This window comes from Solanum tuberosum, unplaced genomic scaffold (genome assembly GCF_000226075.1).
Source record: "Solanum tuberosum cultivar DM 1-3 516 R44 unplaced genomic scaffold, SolTub_3.0 scf00415, whole genome shotgun sequence".
Lineage (NCBI taxonomy): Eukaryota > Viridiplantae > Streptophyta > Magnoliopsida > Solanales > Solanaceae > Solanum > Solanum tuberosum.
This window is the reverse complement of record NW_006239349.1, coordinates 160921-175799: the sequence shown is the minus strand read 5'-3', so window position 1 is coordinate 175799 and position 14879 is coordinate 160921. Positions and strand designations below refer to the sequence as shown.

At 35.6% G+C, this 14879-nt stretch overlaps 3 protein-coding genes across 6 annotated transcripts; 2 read left to right on the top strand and 1 right to left on the bottom strand.

Moving 5' to 3' along the window:
* Positions 1–1583: 1583 nt before the first annotated feature.
* On the top strand, positions 1584–6886 carry LOC102595962 (phosphatidate cytidylyltransferase, mitochondrial). 3 transcript variants are annotated; one of them, XM_015303328.1, is made up of 12 exons: positions 1584–1735; positions 1889–1998; positions 2104–2160; positions 2232–2294; positions 2419–2487; positions 2559–2651; positions 4061–4165; positions 4250–4327; positions 4651–4779; positions 5436–5541; positions 5869–6509; positions 6608–6886. In XM_015303328.1, exons 2-11 carry the CDS (start codon positions 1891–1893, stop codon positions 6057–6059), a joined length of 999 nt encoding a protein of 332 aa, XP_015158814.1. In that variant the 5' UTR covers positions 1584–1735; positions 1889–1890; the 3' UTR covers positions 6060–6509; positions 6608–6886. The 3 variants fall into 3 exon arrangements, with proteins under 3 accessions (XP_015158814.1, XP_006363178.1, XP_015158815.1); XM_006363116.2 differs by having other exon boundaries at positions 1585–1728; XM_015303329.1 differs by lacking the exon at positions 6608–6886 and having other exon boundaries at positions 1585–1728; positions 5869–6512.
* A 394-nt stretch (positions 6887–7280) lies between these two features.
* On the top strand, positions 7281–9461 carry LOC102595081 (cationic amino acid transporter 5). Its single transcript, XM_006363113.2, has one exon. It carries the CDS (start codon positions 7503–7505, stop codon positions 9252–9254), a length of 1752 nt encoding a protein of 583 aa, XP_006363175.1. The 5' UTR covers positions 7281–7502; the 3' UTR covers positions 9255–9461.
* LOC102595408 (pentatricopeptide repeat-containing protein At4g20090) lies at positions 9220–14873 on the bottom strand. 2 transcript variants are annotated; one of them, XM_006363114.2, is made up of 3 exons: positions 12522–14873; positions 10243–10418; positions 9220–9306 (listed from the first exon to the last, which is right to left on the bottom strand). In XM_006363114.2, exon 1 carries the CDS (start codon positions 14681–14683, stop codon positions 12530–12532), a length of 2154 nt encoding a protein of 717 aa, XP_006363176.1. In that variant the 5' UTR covers positions 14684–14873; the 3' UTR covers positions 9220–9306; positions 10243–10418; positions 12522–12529. The 2 variants fall into 2 exon arrangements, with proteins under 2 accessions (XP_006363176.1, XP_006363177.1); XM_006363115.2 differs by having other exon boundaries at positions 10243–10316.
* Positions 14874–14879: the final 6 nt, after the last annotated feature.

Below are 14879 nucleotides of genomic sequence, written 5' to 3'. Positions count from 1 at the left end.
CAGGGGCACCTATACAATACATAGTAGTTAAAAAAAATCATACATTATTTTTGACATTGCACACACACTGCATACAAAAAATTCCAGGGGCACCTATACAATACATAGTAGTTAAAAAAAATCATACATTATTTTTGACATTGCACACACACTGCATACAAAAAATTCCAGGGGCACCTATACAATACATAGTAGTTAAAAAAAATCATACATTATTTTTGACATTGCACACACACTGCATACAAAAAATTCCAAGGGCACCTATACAATACATAGTAGTTAAAAAAAATCATACATTATTTTTGACATTGCACACACACTGCATACCAATTTTTTTGACACACACTCCATATACATGTTATTCACAAACACTTCATACTCTCATTATTTAAAAAATACCATGAGTACCTATATACTACAGAGTATTTAAATTATATCATACAATTTGATAACAATGTTAATAGTTAATATGCATGTCAATGTTGTATCATTAATAATAAATTTCAGAAAAACAAAAACTTTGAAAACAACAACAATAATAATGTGATATAACAAATGTTGGGGTTTTGGTAATTCATGTTCATCTTTTTTGTTTTTCTTCTTGAAGAAGGTTTTGATGTTTCAAGAACATCAACATTTGTTGATTTTTTTCTTTTCTTCTTTTTTCTTTGAGCAACAAAATCGGAATCTGAGTCTGAATCAGACTCTGGAGGGGTTTCAACATGTTTTTTCCCCTTCCTCTTGTTTCCCCTTCGATTTGTCGGATTTGAACTTTGGTTTGCTTCATTAATTTTGTCTTTTTGATTCTTCGAACGAGATGGACCAACATTGGCAGGAATTTCAACAGATTTCGGAGGGGGAGTTTCAAACGGTATGTTAAAAGGATGGAGCATGAGCATCATCGATTAAGGTTTCATCAAATCTGGGGCTCTTTCTTGGTGTTTTCATCGATTTCTTAGACATGATTAATCGATTTGATTTTGGAATGTTGGTGGATTTTGGCGGTTTGATTTTGGAGAAGATGAGAAACAATGGAGAGAGAATGATAGTGGGTGGTGGGTTGAGGCGTGTGTGAGTGAAGAAACGTGTGGGAGGTGGGGGTGGGGTGTACGATTGGTGAGGGTAACGGTAAACAAGGAAATATATTGAGTAAATCCCTAAATTTGGGTAACTGACTAATTTTTTTTAAAAAAGGAAGTAAAAAACAAATTAATTACCTATTATTAATTAATATTAAAAACCTATAAATATATTAAGGATTTATTAAATAAATATAATTTAACTTTAAAATAAAAATAATTTTAACTGATATGTCATAACCAGTAAATATTCTGTTATAATCAAGAAATTTTTAAAAGTAGGTTTAAAACTCGTAATATTTACTCTTAAATGTATATATGGGGTGATTTTTCCTTAATTAATTGTGAATTTGTGAATATAAGTATATTATTGACCACAAAACAAATTAAAAAGAAAAAAAAAAGGAAAACTTGGTGGGCTATAGCCCAAATATAAAAGGGGTAGAGTGCTCCGGTTGAGCCCAACCCAATTATAAAGAGATGGGCTTGACCCGAATTTGACTTGGATCTGTTGCTTCTTCTTCAATGGCAGTCTCAATCATCCCCACCTTAAACCCTTGAAAACCCCAGGAACTTAATTGAAAAGATTTGCCAAATTGATAGCTAAATTGTGTTAATTAGGGTTCAACTTCCACATGTATACTGATCAGTAAGTGGTAAACAATGCATTATCTTAATAATTTCAAGCGTGTCTCCCAGATGTTTGATAAAATTACTCTGAGAATATTTCAAGATTTTGATTCAATTGAACATACATTTGTATGTATCATATTACATGATTTTTGTTTTGTTTTCATATGTTAATGTAGAAATGGTGGGAGAGGACAAAGCTGAGCTAGGGGGTTTGCTTGAAATTCTACCCCCTGTTGAGTTCTGCTGTATATATGGTTCTAAACTCCATCCCAACAACAAAGATGAGGTTTTTTCTACTTCTTTCTGATAATGAATTCCACTTATGGTTTTGTTTGATCAAGAAGTTCTATAAAATACTGCAATATTACATTACTAACAACTTCATTGCTAGACATCTATGACAGATTACATAATTGGAGTATCTGATCCTCGACAATGGCATTCTGAGGTAATTGCTGAATTTTAAGCAACTCTCTGTCCATCTTTGTTGTCAAAATCTAATGTCTTTCTACAATCCAGAATCTAAAATTGAACAAGGATCACTATGCTTCGTGTCTCATCCGCCTTGGTGGAGCAAGGATGGTGCTATTTCCTTTCTTGAATTAACTTTGATTTCCCTCATTTCTTTGCTACTTCATATATGTTTTCCGTGATAGTCTTACATTTCAACTCTAACTAAAGAACAATTTACTGTGCATTGTGTCAGATAACTGATATTGCAAATGACATTGGTGTTGGCGTACACTTCAACCCATTTGTGTCTTGCAACAACAAGGTATGGACCATTTAATGAAGATGCACTTTCTATTAACACGTTAGTAATTTCACATTAAGTAACTTTTACAGATGGTCAAGTATGGAGTTGTACGGATGCATGACTTGATTCAAGACATATTGGGATGGGAGAGGTTCTATCTCAGCGGTCGTTTGCAGAAACCAGTATGGCTTGTTTTGAACTGCTATTTAAATAACATATTTTACAAAGGACTTTGGTTACAATATTAGTTACATTGTTAAGGACCGTTGAATGAATTTAAGTTGGTTGGAATCTTTTGCAATCCTTTTGTGCCTGTTAGTCATTATTGTCGTACTTCTAAGTCACGTGAATTTAATTTCTGCTGTAATGAATTTAATTGATGGTATCAGGAATAAGTTTTTATCTATGACTGACTTTCCTGACTCACTATAAATACCTATCAGTCAAAGAAGCATGAAATCATCATTTAAGAAGTAGCTTGATATATGATGTTAGCTTACACTCATTTGTATAACAAAAGTGACAAAAACTTGGTAATGTTTTTATTCACATTAAATGTGGTTAAATAAGCTTACGTTGATTAGGATAATATCCATGAGTTCTTGTATGTTCTCTTTGCCGTAGGATCTCACTTTGGTGTTACCTAGAGATATAAGAATAAAGAGTTATCATAATAACTTTGTATTATAATCCTATCTAATATTTCCTCCCAAAAAAATTATAATCCTATGTGGTATCGATGCTAAATAAGTGTACTCGGGGTTGCTCAAAGTATGTCATAATATAATCGATTCTGGCTTGAAACTCTATGTATATCTCAGCCTGCATTTTCTTACAAAACAAATTAGCATGTGCTTTTGATATTTGATGGCACACCACTGCTAGCTTTTAAGCTCTCGCTTCTATTAACCTGAAAATGAAAAATCCATTCTGTCATATGGAGACATGAAAAGTCAAGTGAGTGCGTATGGTAACTTGTTGTATCCTCAAAGATATTCCTAACAGAAGCAGTTCACTCAGACATTTCTTGTGAGTGTTAAAAAGAAGAACTTCAGCTGGAAATATTCGAATGAGATGCTTTGTTTTCTTCTGTGTATGTCTGCGCAAAGATTTTAGACTTTAACAAACTTGACATTTGACCACCAAAGCTGTATGTTGCATCTGATTTACAACTCATTGCAAAATGGAACCTGCATCCCCTACTCCCGTCTGGTTTTTAGTTTCCTTCTTAATCGCATTAGTTTGGTGGCTTAATACCTATTGCTTAATTTTTATCAGACATTTATATGCTTTCTAGCCGGGCAGTCATGGGCTCATGGCTGAAATTCTGTGCTTCCTGAATAGAGAGTTTAAGTCTACTGTGGACTGAAAATATAAAAATGCTCCTGATAAAAAATATAAAAATATATAGAGAGGCCGTCTGTTTCTCTAAATTATATTATATGATGCATTCAACAGATATCGCTCAACTGATTTTTTGTTTCATACTCAGCTATAGTATTCTGAATTTCTTTATTGACTCCATTTTTGCTTGTAGTGGTGAGTCTGGTGACTGTCCCTCAGCCATAACTTACATTTACTTCTAACTCAGGTGAACATTCTTATGGATAACTTGGATATAAAAAACGTGAACAGCGTGAACCTGAAAGCTGCAACTTCTGCTGCTCTTCTCCTTTTGCCATCAAAATTCACGGAGGTTAGTCTCTTTATTCATTTCTGATTTCTTGTCAATTAGTACAGGAACATAACACATGCCACTTGGAATTTGGTGTTTATGCAGGAAGATTTATACGCCAAAATTTGTAGCCTCTCATATACAGGTGACTTGCGTATGCTTTTTGCAGAGGACAAAAATAAGGTAGATTTGACATTTGAGTGGGCCTAAATTTTAGATTTTTGTGGCCCTAACTGTACCACATGAAAGTATCACTCTACATATAAGTTCATAGTGTAATTGGGTAGTTTCTCAATTTTTATAGTTTTATATTACTTCCAGCAGATCAATGAATATCAATTAATTTGTATCTCATATCTACAGAATATCCTTTTTGGACTAGAATTTGAATCTCAACTTTTAGCATAGTATCCCATAGTGCATATGCAACTTTCATGCCACATTAAGTGATTGAATTGATTCTTCCATTCTGTGTACATAAATTTCTTCACTGTGTATTGACCCAGGTGAACAAAATTGTACAAGGACAGTTCCATTTATTTGAGGAAATGTATAAGCCATTTCTGGAAGAATATGAGGCCAAAAACTTGTTGAGATTTTCATTAGCTGGTGATAAGCAAGTAAACATATTGCAGGTCTCTCTCTTTTCTAAAGCTTTGTCTCTTGTTGCTTCCTTGACATGGTTAATTGTCCTGAATGATGCTGATAATTCTTTATTAATCAATGTGTCTTAATATGGGAACATATTTATATCGACGATAAAACACGTTTTTTCTACTGAAGCATAAATAATCAGTATGGTGTGAATGGGTGATCAAGAATATACAGCATGAGACATGCTAATGGGGCCCTTATGTTGTTGCCTGTTATTTACATTTCTGATGGTAATTTTCTGACTTTGAATGGTAACTTCTATGGTTAGTGAAGTTCATCTTTCTATTCTGAACATTTCTCAAATAGCTTTGAAGTCATTTGCTTTCACGACTTGTCAAGTAGAGTTTTGGGCATCACAAGTTTCCTTGCATGAAAATTAGTTAGTACTTTTACATGATTACAATTTGTACACTTCTCTGTTCATTGAATCAATCTTGATCTTTGATTGCTTTCTTAATTTTATTATATTACTTTTGGTACATCTATATGAGATTCTTTGACTACACAAGCACATCTTTTCTTTCTGATTGATCCAAGGAGATTGATATTGATTACACCTCTGTTGAGATATGTAAATAGGAAAATCAAGGTCAAGTTAATCTCAAAGATTGACATCTTTTAGTGTTATCCAAACCAGGATTGTGGATTATCTGCTGCTTCCACCTTGGTTTCTTCCCTTCCTTCATCAATCAGAAGTGAGATGGCCATGAAACTTGGAGATAAACGAATTCTGGATGACTCTGGTACGTAAATTAACTGCAAAAAGAGTGAGTTTTCTGGAAAGAAAATAATCTTAAAATTTTTCCTGTTCTTTCAGATTTTTTTTCTTGTTAGTAGTTCCTGTTGAATTGTGTCTAACTGCCTCATTAGTGAACATTCACTTCTATTTTAATTATTTTACATCTGTAACTCTCACGCTTAGATCCGGATGCCATGTTGGATTGTGTGCTTGTCTCATCTCTAGAGAAAAGTTACTTTTATTTAGTTATATTAATTGTTATGATAAGCTCTTCTAATGTTCCCTCCTAAGCTTAAGCAAATCATCTCACCTATGCCATATTTTCTTGTAGGTAGAGTTAGACAACAAGTAGTGATTGGTTCAAAAGAACAGGCTGCTGAGTGCATGAAAAGGCTAGTTAGACGTAAGGTTATGTTTTCTAGCACAAGGCAGGCTGTTGCAGGTTTATTGACTGCTGGTGCTGTTCATGGAGTCAGATATGTTGCAAACAAGATGCACAAGGCTTGGAAATCTTGGGTGTAATTGTTTCCTTTTTTTGGGTGGCATCACGTCTTTTAACTGCTTCAGACATGGAGATATAGCCACAACCACGGTTACACCTAATGACATCGGTTCAACCATGGAGTCCTTAGCATGGATAGACTTTGCCAACTCTCATGCTGCTTTTTCAAAATAAGCAAATAGAATAGAGGGGGAAAATAACCAACAACCCATCAAAAAATTTCTTCTGAAAGTTTTCTGTTCACTTGTATCTTTTCTTTTATTTATTTCAAAGGTGGGAAGAGTTCTTCAGGGAAGGTCAAGCTGTTGTGTGATTTAGAACATCCTAGTGTGCCAGTTTTAAAGAAGTTAATCAATGGTTCTAAACAAGGAATTGCTATTGTTACTCTATGTGTGTATTATTTTTTCCTCTTCACAGAGGACACGTAAAAGTGTTCCAAGGTTCATGAATTGATCATCATGCTTCATTAGGTATGTTTACATCTCCAATTCATTCATTTAAGTATGATTTCCTTCTATTTCTATCTTATGTTTTTCCTTGGAATTTTCTTCCAACTCTGATTTTCCAGTTAACTTCAAATTGGAGCAAGTTGAGCAGAAGGTGGAATTGTTCAAATTTTATCTCTGCCCCCAAAGGGTCAAATTGAACACAAGGTGCCAAGTTTCTGAAGAAAGTAAATCTCCTCCTACTTTTGGAGTTGACTACCGGTGGAGTATGGCATAATAAGAAAGCTACCCATCAAAATCTTCAATTTGTATTTTCCTTTAACTTGTTCAAAGTTTGGCACATCACCATGTCAATACTAACAATTTCTTCTAAAAGTATCAAAGTGGCTTATTGATTTTTATATTAAAGATCAGTTGCTTAGTTTTAGGACAAAGGTATGAACGCATCCCATTAATTAAGCAAGAATAGATTCTTGAAGAGAACCAAATCTGCAGTCAAAAGATGATTACTATAACGACACAGTATCAGGAGTATGTGGAAGTGATTCCAATAATGTTGCAGAAATCCTTCAGTACTGCAGGTGACTGGTGATATAGGCCAAAAAGTCCAGCCTGTTGCTCTTCCTAGTTCCAGCCTAATTAATTGACAGACTGTCCTATCTCTTTCGACATAAGACTTACCGTCAGTCCAAGGGAAGTAAAATAGATTGTTGATGTTGATATTTTCAACAAAGATGCAATCAATAATACGCAACTACTGTAGTATCTATCCACAAATCACATGCCCAATTCTCCATTGGCTGCGTGTGTCTTGACTATATGGCATAAAACAGAAAAGGACTTGCTTGGAAAAATGTAACACTTGGCTCATTGGCAACCTTATCAATAACAATAATTGAAGATATGGGAGTCTATCCATAAAAAAATGAACCTATCAACAGCAGTAGCATCCCAATGAGCTAGTAATTACTAGCTTTCTGTAACAGTAGCATAACAGTAATAGACTCTACTGGTGAAATGGGAGATGAGATACAGCCAAGAAGTTATTGGAGATGGAGCAAACACGATTTCTTCCCGGGAGATTCTTTCCAGAATTGGAGCGCATACCGATCAGCACTGTCACAAACATTTACCAGATTGAAGGAACGAGTTGCAAGCCGTTCTGAGGATGCTGATGAGATTGTGGAGCTAAGGAAAGAAAGTGAGAATGAGATGAAACGTTGCCTTAGTTGGTGGGACCTCATCTGGTTTGGCTTTGGCTCTGTTATTGGAGCAGGCATCTTCGTACTCACTGGCCAAGAAGCTCATGAACATGCCGGACCAGCTATAGTTTTATCCTATGTGGCTTCTGGCATTTCAGCAATGCTCTCTGTTTTCTGCTACACAGAATTTGCAGTAGAAATTCCTGTAGCAGGGGGTTCATTTGCATACATCAGAGTAGAACTGGGAGACTTTGCAGCCTTTATCACAGCAGGAAACATAATTCTTGGATCCATTGCTGGTAGTGCCGCAGTAGCAAGAGCCTGGACTTCTTACTTTACAACTCTCTTGAATCGTCATCCAAACTCTTTACGTATACATACAAATCTCATAGACGGGTTCAACTTACTAGATCCAATAGCTGTTGCAATTTTAGCAATTACATCAATAATTGCAATAAGCAGCACTAGAAGAACTTCATACTTAAACTGGATAGCATCAGCAGTTAATATGGTGGTGATTTCATTTGTCATAATTGCTGGACTTGCTCATGCCAATACCTCCAATTTGACACCCTTTGCGCCACATGGTGCCAAAGGTATCTTCGTTGCAGCGGCAATAGTGTATTTTGCATATGGGGGTTTTGACAACATTGCAACCATGGCAGAGGAAACAAAAAATCCATCGAAAGATATACCACTAGGGTTGCTAGGATCAATGTCAATTATCACTGTGATATATTGCTTGATGGCACTTTCACTAAGTATGATGCAAAAGTATACAGATATAGACCCTAACGCCGCCTACTCTGTTGCATTTCAAAAAGTGGGGATGAAATGGGCAAAATACCTGGTTGCCCTTGGAGCTCTGAAAGGAATGACCACTGTCCTTTTGGCAGGAGCAATTGGACAGGCACGCTATGCCACTCATATTGCACGAGTTCATATGATTCCACCATGGTTTTCACTTGTTCACCCAAAGACAGGAACTCCCATAAATGCAACTCTCTTGATCAGACTTGTAAGTGCCTGTATAGCATTCTTTTCAAGTTTGGATGTCTTGGCAAGTTTGTTATCTATAAGCGGCCTACTAATATCCATGATGATGGCTGTTGCTCTGCTTGTGAGGAGATACTATGTCAGAGGTATCACCCCCCGGACGAATCTTTTGAAGCTTACCTTCTTTCTACTGGTCATAATTGTATCCTCCGTTGGGACTTCTGCTTATTGGGGACTGGACCCTAATGGTTGGCTTGGTTACACAGTAACTGTTCCCCTTTGGTTCCTGGCAACCTTGGCAATTTCGGTTCTTTTGCCACAGGATAGAACACCAAAAGTCTGGGGAGTCCCACTGGTTCCTTGGTTCCCATCCCTCTCAGTTGCAATAAACGTGTTTCTCATGGGATCATTAGGAGCTCAGGCATTTATAAGGTTTGGCATATGTACGGTTGTAATGCTGATATATTATATATTTTTTGGCCTCCATGCAACTTATGACATGGCTCATCAACCAAAGAAGCCAACGACTTCAAGGATCTTAGAAGAAGATATGGGAAGCGCTAGGGCATAAGTTTTTTTAGACCTATGATAAAATCTGAGACTTGAGTCCATCACACTTAATCCTGCAATCATAAGATTTATGTTAGATGAAGTCATCACTGATCAGACAGAATCCTATCATTATGAATAATGAAAACTGTCTACCACAGTTCATGTTAGAGAAATACATTCTCGAAAATTTCAATTATAGTCAAGTGATTATTGATCCTTTTATTCATTTTAACTTTGAAACCAAGAGATATATTAGCAAATGCTTATCCTACTTCAATTTGGAAAATATTAAGAAATAAAAATACTTCCCAGTTTATTAGAAAAAAGAACTTTATCGTTATCTAAATGAAAATTAATGATGGGTTACTTTGATAAAACGAGTTTAAAGACAGAAAAAATTACTTCCCACTTTTTTATTAGTTAAAAGGATTTTAAAAGAAAAGAAACAAGAGAAATGTTCTTTAAAAACAATATTTTTATTAGGTCCAAAAGTGCCCCTGTTATTAATAGTTTGGCCAAAAAAATGCTAACAATAGCAGCATTTTTGGACCAAACTATTAACGGAGGACATCTTTGTTCAATTTTGCATAGTCTAAGGGTATTTTTGACCCTTTTCAGAAAACAAAAAAAAGGAGAGATGCTACAGGAGGTAAAGTAAGAAAGTAAACTTCAGCACATAGGAAACATATTCTAAAACAAGAGCAACGGTAGGTTTACATATTGCAAACTCACTTCAATGAACCAGTAGAGTTTGTACCGTTTTTATATTTTCTTGAAATATTCTAAAAGCCAAGCAATGTTTCTTAGAAAGTGTCTATACCAATTCAGGCCACATATCTGAAATAAGTTAGATCCACATTATTCCAATAAAAATCATGTCGACTCACTTCATTCCAGTCAAAAAAGAGCATATTTGATGGATAAATAAACCCAGGAAATGTTAAGCATAATAATTCAATAACTCAGAAAGAAGATCTGAATTCTGAAAACTTTCAAATGAATATTACCAGATTAAACAGTAATATCATTCACTGCAACCACTGAAATTGTCATCTTCTACTGCTTTTCATGCTTCAACCTCCTGCACATCATGAAAGCATCATCTGATGACCCTTGGACTTCTCACTGTCATTTTCTACTTGGTTGCAATCTTCCATATGCAACCACCACGCTCACAATATTTCTTTCACCCACCATTGTGATCCCAAGTTAGTTGCAAGCAATAATAATTCTATAATAGCTCTACCACAAGAAAACTATTTTAACATATGCAAGATGCACCGTCAGAGCATTTAGTTCCTTTACCAATAGAAAACGGCAGATATTAGTATGAACATTCACCTAATAACACAGTATATAGTAAGGGAAATTTAATTCACATGAGTGTAGAAAGCACTTTTAGTTGTGAAGTGGAAAGGTTGAGAGAGCAAGGTTAGAGGAAACGCACAGAAGAGAGATTTGCAGCCTGGTAGTACTGTGTTATGAATTCAACAAGATCAATACTTAGTAGCTTCAGCTCAGTGATAGTCACTCCGTAACAACTATCCTTTGTTTTGTTATTCCTATCCAGTTGTCTTTTTTCCCTAAGAAAAATGTTTTGTTGATGTATAGGGATAAAGCACAAGTTATACTAAAGATAGACAATTTAATTGCTCTTTTGTAGCACACATCTAGAGTAACTTTGAGCATTATTAAAAGCTGCTTTTGACATTGAAATTGTTCGTCTCTCTTGCACTTTAAAATAAGAACTTGTCCATGATTAGCACCAATTGGCAATCTCTCTATACAAAAGGGTGCTTTCAGATAAAGCTGCGGATTTTATTTTTTTTGTTGGTAGAAAGCACAATGGTGTCCATTTTTTAATATCTTAAAGTAATGCATTTCTGCTACATTATCAGTTAAATACAAAATATCTATAGCTTATTTTAAATCCAAAACATTTACTCCCTCTGTCCCATTTTATGTGGCAACATTTCCTTTTTGGTCAGTCCCAAAAAGAATGTCACATTTCCTTATATGGAAAGTATTTAAAGGTACAATTCCTTTTTTATCCTTGTTGGTCCCACTTAATCTTAAAATAATACTCCAATACATTTATGAGGAGAGAGAAATTGAGTCTACTTTTTAAAAGGGCAATTTGGTAAACATTTCAAAGTCTTCATTTATTTCTTAAACTCCGTGCCCGGTCAAATGTTGCCACATAAAATGGGACGGAGGGAGTATTTCCCAAGAAACAAAATACATTAACTTTTGATGCTAACATCTTTCCAGAAAGATCCAAAGATTTGGCATCAGCATTTACACTGGACTTTGATTACCCCTCTATTCACTCTCTCTCTTACTTACCACAGGGAATATTATATACAGAAAAAATAAGCAAACAAAATTTTGAGCTTACTTTCATAAGCCATACACAACAACTTTGTTAGCATTTTCAAACTCCCATAATTTAACATTCCAGACACGTCTTGATACAAATTAAAACAAAGAGGAAGCAAAAGGTAAATAAGAAATGTAAACAACTATAAAACAATTACTTAAATTAAACTCTTTTTAGACTCTCTAAAACCGTTTCAAAATGATCATGCATGGCTAGAGGTATTGAAGTATCATCAATATTCAAAACTGGCGCGTTACAATTTTGTAGATTAGAACTTTTAGATTTCAAATCTAACAGATCGATAAGAAAGTGAAGAAGAAAATATTCAATGACATGGAAGCTTTCTTTTAATATCCTTTTGATGAAGTTAGTAGTTTCATTAATGGCATCAAGAAGATGCAAGAGAGTACAATATGTAAGATTACAAATACAGGATGTTAGCTCCATTACATAATAGGCTATGCTAAGACCAGGGAGCTAGCAAAGTTCAAAAAATTGTCACGGGAAACTACAGGGGATACATCTTGCCCTTTAATATCCTAATGACTTAACAATGCTAGATAATCATAATTGAGAGGTTTCTGTATCCATTCAAGAGGTTTATATAAATAATCGATAAAATATGTCATTTTCTGTTAGATACATGTGCAACAGACATGCATTCAAACAAACAGAAAAACAGAACGTTAAATTATGGATGCAAGTGTCTGTTCGGTAATAGCAGTCATCCTGTCATTGTGTAATTGTTTGATGTATCAAGCACAAGGATCCAAATTCTGAAATGTACAGAATGGATCTTCTGAAAGAATCTCACGTCCATGTCCTCTTTAGTCCCTTAGGAGCAATATGTCCACAGGAAACAAAGGTTCAGGATATTGCATTTTTGCAACCAAAAAAAAAACTAACCTCTAATATCAGATGAAAAGGTCACTCCAACACTTGTTAATAGCTCCTTGAACCTTCTTTGGTTTGCAAAGTTCTCGAATAATCATTTCCCAAGTGGACGACTTGGGATAAATAATTTTTTGAAGCATCACTTCTATAATTCTTGAAGCTCCTACGATTCTCTGCCGCCTGTACAGTTGTAGCACCAGCTTATCCAGAAAGTCTTCCCCATCTTGGGATGGATTTGCTTTGTCATTTAAGGTTTTCAAGAAAATATTACATGTAATTGTGTCAGGATCACAACCTCGATCCAACATGGTATTCAAAAGATCAATTGCTAGAGAAATTCTGTCCACCTTGCATAAAGCATTAATAATTATGTTATATGCTATTACGTCAGGCTGAGAATCAGATCCTCTACATTGCATCTCATTGAAGAGTCTCAATCCCTGGTCCACAGAACCAGCATTGCAAAGGCCATGAATCATTGAACTATAAGCCACGACATCAGGGACCAATCCTTTGCCTAACATGTGCTTCCACACCATCATAGCCTCTTTGAGCTTCCCATCTTGACACAGTCCATGGGTAAGTACACTGTAGCAGATTTCATTGCATGTGATACCACTGGTTGCCATGTCTTTCCACAAAAGTATAGCCTTGTTGCTGTCACCGGTTTTAAAATAACCCTTCATCAGAGAGCAGTAAGTATAAGCATTGGGAGTGCAACCCATTTTATTCATCTCAGAAAGGATCTCCTTAGCTTCGTCAGGTCTGCCTTCTCGACACAAACCATCTATAAAAGCAGAATAAGCAACTGTATTAGGCTTCACTCCCTTTTCTATCATTCCCTTCCATATTTTTAACGCCTCTTCAGGTTTTCCCTCCTTGAACAACCCACTAACTAGTGCTGAGTAGACATATTCATTTGCCAGATGCCCTTTCTCCTGCATTGCCAACAAGATCTGCACACCATCTGTGGCTCTTCTTTGCTTAACAAACCCATTGATAATCGTTCCATAGGTTATATCAGTTGGTATATACTTATTTGACACCATTCTATCCACTAAACTAACTGCTTTCTCCAATTTACCTTTCAGGCACAAACCGTGTATAAGTGTGTTATAAGTCACTTCATTTGGAACACACCCTTTAAGAAACATGTTATCCACAAGCTTTGCAGCTCGAGCCAAGTCACCTTTCCGACAAAGCCCATTAATCAACACATTAAATGTCACTGGAACAGGAAGACATCCCTCTACCTGCATTTCATCCAAAAGAATAACTGCCTCATCAATCCGGTCATCCTTGCACAACCCATCCATCAAAGTGCAGTATGTATAAACATCCGGCTCACATTTCCAAGTAGGCATTTCTCTAAACACCTCCATAGCTCTATCGACCATCCGAAGCTTACACATTGTCTTAATAACTAAATTAAAAGAAAGCACATTTGGCATAATATTCCTATTATTCACAACATCAGCATAAAAATCTAAAGCATGACGATATAATCCTGTCTGAACTATCACATTAAGAACAGAATTAAACGACTTCACAGTTCGTTTACATTGAAACTCATCCACCATTCTTTCAAACAATTCAACAGCTTTTTCAGGCAAACGGGCTTTTCCATAAGCTCTAAACACTAAGATAAAACTCTTCTCAATAAAGACTCTTTTTTCACACTTCATTCTATCAAAAACCTTCTCCAAAGACGTAAAGTCCCCGGAATTGGCATACTTCTCAATAAGAGAATAGAATGTAGAATCACCCAATTTGAAAGAACCCAACTTTGGAGCCTCTTTAAATAACTTATCTGAAATTGGTACTTCCACTTCAGTTTTACAAGAACCCAAGTTGGGTTTTAGGGTAACTTTAAATGAATTATCAGAAAGGGGTTCTTCTACTTCAGCTCCACAAGAATTAAAGTTGGATATAGGGGAAATTTTCATTGAGTTATCAGATATGGGTATTTCCATTTCAGCTCCACAAGAACTCAATTTGGGTAGTCCCATTTCAGTTTTCAAAGTAGAAATTGCATAGTCTATTTCAGGTTCTTGGTCAGTATGAGAAGGGTTCGAAAGAGCTGAGAATAAACGGTTAATGGTGAAGTTAGAGAAAGACTTACATGGGATTAGCTTTGAGGTGAACTGTTTGGTAGGGAGGGAGAAAAAGAGCATGCCTTTTCAACTCAGATTCTCATGAAGAAAAACAAAAACTTCTGATAATGATCATATATGTTGGGTTTAAACTTTAAATTCAAGAATCTTTAGCGAAGGTTCAAGAAAATGAAGAAGGTCTCTGTGAGACGCTGACGAGGAAGAAGAAAACAACGAAGAGGGTAGCGGGAGTAGGGCAGAAAACTGGAAGGGTGGG